We start from the raw sequence: 6,724 nt of genomic DNA, 5'->3' as shown, positions 1-6,724 counted from the left end.
TCGTGAACTTCGCGAAGATATGCAAAAGGAGATTGCTAGTGTCCAACAGGATTTTGCGTCTCTGAGTCAGAAGATTGACATTATTTGTGATGCTGTCACGAAATTTGTCAAGTTATACGAAAGTATGAGCCCTCAACTTACTCAACTTTCTACAATGGAAAGTAACAACTTTGTGGAAGTGATTACATTGCTGAAGGAGTTAAAAGATCTATCTATCAAACCAGTTTCGTCTTCTCTGATTACTCCATAATTCTTATCCCAGAAGTTCACCCAATTCGAAGCTATTCTACACAAGCAACTGGCCCCTCTTTCTCGTATATCAAGCCTTCTACCAACAACAGATGCCCCACCTGTTTTTACAGGGGTGCAAGGGGGAGAAAGAAAAGTTGAAGATACGAAGGCTGGTGGTGAAGATGCGAAGGTTGTGGGAAAGGTATTTTCTTCAAAGATCCCATCAACGAAGCTAATTGTTGCATCTGCTGGGCCGGTTACTTCAACAGTTGTAACAACTATGCCAATTACAAGACCAATTTCGAAAGGAATTGTGATTGGTAAATCTGCTGATACTGGTGGGATTGGTTCGAAAACAAAAGAGGTAATAGATAATTCAGCTTTGAAAGATAAAGGGAAAACGATAGTTGTGGAAAAGTCGAAAGAAGAAAAGAAAGCTGAAGCAGAAGCTGAAATTGAAATTGAAAAGCTAAGGTTGATTCAAAGCATAATGACTCAACGTGCAAGTGATCCTAGGGGTATGGACAAAGGTGATCCGTCCAAACACTACAATTACGAAACAATTGAAGCCAAGGTTGCATATAATCATATGTATTCGTTTGAGAAGAAACCAAAGCAGAGTTATATGGTTACGAATACTGATACAAGTCAGCTTGACTTTCCAATGAATGAGATGATGTTTATCATGCCACATTTTAAAGCAGAAGGAAATTTCAAAGAAAAGGATGATGGTACTCACATGAAAATTAGATTTCATGCTGTTCTTGCAAAAGCCCCTGAGGAAGTTTGGTCTTTGGTGAAGATCAAGAAAGTTATCAGTATGAAAAAGGATGTGGTGTTCGAAAACACAGTCCAAAATATCAAGTATGTGGTGGCCAGGGCAAATGGAAGTATTTGCGAATTTACAATTGCAGATTTTTCATTAATGAACTTGTATGATCTTATACAAGTTGCATTGATTCTGAAAGACAAATCGTTTTCATATCTTCAAAACACTGAAACTGATGAATTTAAGCTTGGGGTTGCTCACATCAAGATTTTCATCGAAAATTATTATGAGTGCTTGGCTCTAACTGATGTGGAGTTAGCTACAGCTAAAGGTATGGAAATAAAAGCTCCAATGGCACCTACGAAGACTCAAGCAGAATTGAAAAAGTATACTGATGGTGAAATCTGCTTGAAGCCTTTTGGGTTAGTCTTCGCAGGAAAAGACAAGGCTGGAAAAGCAAAACGTTTCTTATTCCAGGCATGCGAAATGGAGAGATATTCAATGTCTCAATATACGAACTTAAATTTTCGTATGAATCATTGTAAGAAGAACAATGAAGGAGATAAGAAAGAGCTAAAGAAGATAATTTCCTGGTACACGGAAATTCGAAGAGTGATGTTGTATTCCATTTAGCTTCTTACAAATTAAGAAGTTCAACTATGATTACAAAGGGGGAGATTGTAAGGGTCAAAATGTTGTAATTAGTCGAAGTGTTTTTTGCACTCTTCGAATGTTTTGTAATCTATTTTACTAAGGCACTTTTATTCGAAGCTTAAGTGTCTATGCCTTAGTATATTTTTTGTACGCTTTCTGTTCCCTATAAATAAGGATATTTACTACAGTTAGATAAGAGTTTTTTACAGACCTGTCTTTGTACTCTGTAAACATTCGAAAGCGTAATAGAGCTGAAACAATATCATATTTACATTCGTTGTTCAATCTCGCATTCTTACTTCATTTTTTACTCTGATTCATTTTATACTCGATTCATTGTTTCATCAGGCCTCACTGTCACAGTGCATGGGTATAGAAGACATTGGGATATCTCACAGACGGATATCCATGAGTAGATCTCGAATCCACTCTGCCTCTTTGCATGCTGCTGCTAAGGAAATTAGCTTCGCTTCCATCATTGAATGAGTTATGTATGTTTGTTTCTTGCTCGCCCAAGAAGTAGCACCACCAGCTAGAGTATAAATCAAACCACTTATTGATTTTGAATCACTGGTGTGATCTATCCAGCTAGCATCAAAATAACCTTCAAGAATTCCGTTAGATCACAAATACATCAACTTAAAATTACTTGTCATTTTCAGGTATCCCAATACTCTACCCACTGCCTTCCAGTGCTCCGTCCCTAGATTAACAGTATATTAACTCAGTTTTCTTACAACGAATGCCATTTCAGGTCAAGTGCAATGTGTATCATACATCATGCTCCCAATTGCACTTGCATATTCTAGTTGAGCCACTGCTCGTCTAGAATTCACGTTAAGTTTCACACTTGAATCAAAAGGAGTGTTGAATTCCTTAATATTCAAATGTTGAAACTTTGTCAGAATTTTCTCTATATAATGTGATCGACTCAGAGAAATCTGACAGCCTGTCCTTATCACCTTGATACCATGAATTATATCAACTTCACCAAGATCTTTCATCTTAGAGTTCGAGGATAAGTATTTATTCATCTCAAGAATACCTTCTAGGTGAGTGCCAATGATCAACATATCATCAACATAGAGACATATAACAATTGTGTATTCGGAAGAGAACTTAGAATAAATACATCTGTCAGCACTATTATGATAGAATCCAAAAGTAGTAACAGCGGTGTCAAATCTCTCATGCCACTGTTTGGGAGCTTGCTTCAACCTGTACAAGGATTTAACAAGTCTACATACTTTGTTTTCTTGTCCAGGTATCACGAAACCTTTAGGTTGCTCCAAGTAAATCTCCTCCTTAAGATAACCATTCAGAAAGGATGTCTTCACATCCCTTTGATGGGTGTACAATCCTTTCAAAGCTGATATTGCTATGAGAGTTCTAATAGAACTAATCCTAGCAACTGGGGCATAGGTATCAAAATAATCGATCCCTTCTCGCTGCCTATAACCCTTAGCAACTAATCTTGCTTTATAGGCGGATATGGATCCATCTGAGTGATATTTTCTCTTGAACATCTATTTGGATCCTATGGGTCTCCTCCCCTTGGGTAGATCAACTAACTCCCAAGTTCCATTACCCATAATTGAATCCATTTCGTCATTGATGGCTTCCTTCCACAAAGGAGCATCTCGAGACGTTATGGCTTCAGTAAAGGTCTTAGGATCATCATCCAAGTTAATGGCAAAGATGACCTCTCTCGTCACTTTCTTTTGTGTTCCTTTAACCAAATAAGAATAGAAATCATCTCCAAAACTTTTCTCTATTCTAGCCCTAGTACTTCTCATTGGTTCCTCCACAATAGGAGGAGGTGGGAGTATTTCTCGAGAATTACTTGTAGGTGTTGTATGACTGGAATTCTCTTCATCCCTAGAAAACTTGTCCTCAAAGAATTCCACATCTCTGGATTCTGCAACAACACCTGATTCAATATCTAATAACCGGTAAGCCTTTCTATTGTGAGCATATCCAATAAATATACTCTTATTAGATGGTTCTCCCAATTGATTCGCTTAGGATCGGGAGTCCGATAATAAGCAACACACCCCACACTTTAAAATAGTCTAGGTGACGCTTTCTACATTTCATAAGGGCTTGTAGGAATCACACAACTAGTGATCCTATTATGAACATAACAAGCAGTTAATAGTACTCCCCCCCATAGATTGTTTGGTTGACCCGATTGTTTCAACATACAGTTGACCATCTCGGAAAGGGTTCGGTTCTTTCTTTAAGCCAAACCATTCTGTTGGGGAGTATATGGTGAAGTTCTCTCATGTTTGATTCCATTCTCTTCACAGAATGTGTCAAACTCTTGGTTGAAATATTCTCCGCCTCTGTCTGAGCGAAGAATTTTGATGTGTCTTTCAAGTTGATTTTCGACCTCATCCTTATATCGTTTAAATGCATCAAAAGATTCATCTTTTGAGCTCATCAAATAAACATGTAGATATCGACTTGAGTCATCACAGAATGTGATGAAATACTTTTTTCCTCCTCGAGTAAGTATTCCATTTAATTCACATATATCATAATGAATCAACTCAGGTAATGATGTATTTCTCTTAACCGATGGAAATGGTTTCTTTGTAAACTTTGATTTCACACAAGTTTCATATTTTTGAAAATCTTTTGAGCCATATTTTAACATTCCTTTAGTTTGCATTTTTTCAATATTTTTAGCATTAGTGTGTGCTAAACGTTTATGCCATAAAGAAATTGAACAAACAAAATAACCAGAAAAGTTCACTTCATTCACATTTGCAACCAATCCACCAATTACATCATTACTAGCAACACTAGACACACTTGCAACACTTGAACCACCACTCTCAACTCTAAGCCTAATCGTACTACCCACATCACTAAGCAACAGACGATACATTCCTGAATAATTGTTCGCCCTCCCAACATACCTTCTGCCCTTAGTGATCACAATCCTGCCATTCTCAAGCTCCATTTTGAACCCACCTTTGTGAAACTTATCTGCAGAAACCAGCCCCTTCGAGATATTAGGAACATGAAATACATCTCGAAGGGTTACATACTCACCACATGTGAACTTCAAACGAACATCACATCTTCCATAACTTCAGCTCTATGACCATCTGCACAGACCACTACCGTCCCTGGTGGTGTTGGACAGTAAGTGTGGAAGCTCTCTTGTTGCCCACAAACATGCACAGTGGCTCCAGTGTCCACGAACCATCATCGAGCACAGATTGCTCGGGTAAGGGAAGAGATCATGAAAATCTCTCCAAGGTTTACACTTGCCACCATGTCAGTTACTTGCTCGACTACATGTGCTACCGGTCCTGATTTACGATCCTTGAATTCTCTCGCATAGTGCCCAACCTCTCCGCAGATGTGGCAAGGTCCGGTCCTCTTTGGCTTTGACTTAGGATTTTGATGACTTTGTTTCTTGAAGCTTTGTTTCTTGGGTACCAAGTTCCTTTTGTTTTGTACCCCAGACTTGGTCTTATGACCAGAACCACCAGTTGATACATGATGCACACTCAATCCGACTTTACCACGCTTGTCCCTGATACGCTTTTCCTCCTCAATGCGAAGGTGTTTCATCAGATCATCCAAGGAGTAGTCCTTAGATTTTTGCATCATTCTCTTAGAGAAGTCTTTCCATGAGGGTGGTAGTTTTGTGATGATCGCACCAACCTGAAAGAGTTCCGGTATCGAGATGGAGAGCGCGTTCAACTTGTTGACCATGACCTGGAGTTCATGCACTTGCTCCATGATAGGGTTGTCATCATCCATTTGAAACTCTAGGTACTTTGACACTTGGTACTTATTAGTACCTTTCTCATGTGCCTTGTACTTGAGTTCCAAAGCACTCCATAGCTCTCTTGGATATTTGACCGACGTGTAAAGATCATAGATCCGATCAGACAGTGAGTTCTTGATGTGACCCGGACACAATTCCTCAGACTCTCTATGCAGAGCCCTTTGCTTTTCCAGATCAAAGATGATCCTTGGATCCACAGTTTTCCCCTCCTTGGGAATTGGATCAACAGGAATTGGGGTCAGTTTTAGGTCCAAAACATAGGCGAGCTTCAACACATGAAGCATGAACTTGACCATGTCAGCCCAACGGGTGTAGTTCTGACCATCGAATCGGTCAAGCTTGGAAAACTCTTGGTTCATGTAGTGGAGACTAGCAGTTGGGATTAGAGTTTCCATTAATTTGTTGAATTATAAACACAAATTATAAAAACCTTTAAGATTGTTGTAAATCAAACCAATAGACACGCAAGGAAACCGACAAATAATATTGAGAATTATATGTCGATTAGTTATGAATAATAGATCCAATTATTATTAATATGATTACCAAGTCTCGTCCAAAAACCATATTAATCCTTCTCAATTAGGTCTGATTATAAGAAAGGTAGAAGGAGAGTGTTCTTTAATCGGACTCCTGTCCTTAAAGGTTTTTACTTCACTTCTATTGGTTGTAAGAAACAGAGTAAAACCCCAGGATTTAATGCAAATCTATCGATTTTCCAACAACACTGGAAAACGATAAACGCAAAGTGAATACTCAGAAACTGGAAGAAGTAACGCAGAGAGAGGGAGAGAGCTTTGAACTTCGTGAGCATCTAATATGGCTCCTAGGGAGCTGTATTTATAGGTATCGAAACCCTAGAAGGCATTAAACGAGCCCTCATACGCCGATCCCTAGAAACCCTAGGGCGACGCCTTGCTCTCCAAGCAAGCCGTTTTATTGGCCTTCCAGAATATTTCGACTTGACCTTCACGAAGTCTATGACGGTCAACCATCTTGACTCGAACTCGTCAAAAATAAAAGCTCATCAGCTCCCAGTGACCGATGCGTCGTGCGAAATGCAAAGTGCGCCTAAACCGCGCCATTTCGCGCACTCGCCCTGTTGGCTAGTGTTAGGCTAGGCTAAGCGTACGCGTGGGCTTGGCCCATTCCTTTGATCCACTAAAGCCTTTGATGGCCTATCAAGGGAAAATGCTTATAAACCCACAAAAGTTTCTTCCTTCCACCAATGTGGGATACAAAGGAAATTACCAACTTGCAAT

The 6,724-nt window shown here is 39.3% G+C and overlaps 2 protein-coding genes across 2 annotated transcripts; both read right to left on the bottom strand.

Annotated features, from left to right (window-relative positions):
• Positions 1 to 3,180: 3,180 nt before the first annotated feature.
• Positions 3,181 to 4,622, bottom strand: LOC145105483 (uncharacterized). Its single transcript, XM_079042578.1, has 3 exons — positions 4,400 to 4,622; positions 3,905 to 4,291; positions 3,181 to 3,584 (listed from the first exon to the last, which is right to left on the bottom strand). The coding sequence occupies exons 1-3, from the start codon at positions 4,620 to 4,622 to the stop codon at positions 3,181 to 3,183; spliced, it is 1,014 nt and encodes a 337-aa protein (XP_078898704.1).
• A 248-nt stretch (positions 4,623 to 4,870) lies between these two features.
• On the bottom strand, positions 4,871 to 5,857 carry LOC145105482 (uncharacterized). The gene has a single exon (XM_079042577.1). It carries the CDS (start codon positions 5,855 to 5,857, stop codon positions 4,871 to 4,873), a length of 987 nt encoding a protein of 328 aa, XP_078898703.1.
• Positions 5,858 to 6,724: the final 867 nt, after the last annotated feature.

Source organism: Lactuca virosa, chromosome 4 (assembly GCF_052849685.1).
Source record: "Lactuca virosa cultivar CGN04683 chromosome 4, Lactuca_virosa_CGN04683_v6, whole genome shotgun sequence".
In the NCBI taxonomy this organism is placed as follows: domain Eukaryota; kingdom Viridiplantae; phylum Streptophyta; class Magnoliopsida; order Asterales; family Asteraceae; genus Lactuca; species Lactuca virosa.
The sequence above is the reverse complement of the archived record's forward strand: the minus strand, read 5'-3'. Positions and strand labels throughout refer to the sequence as shown.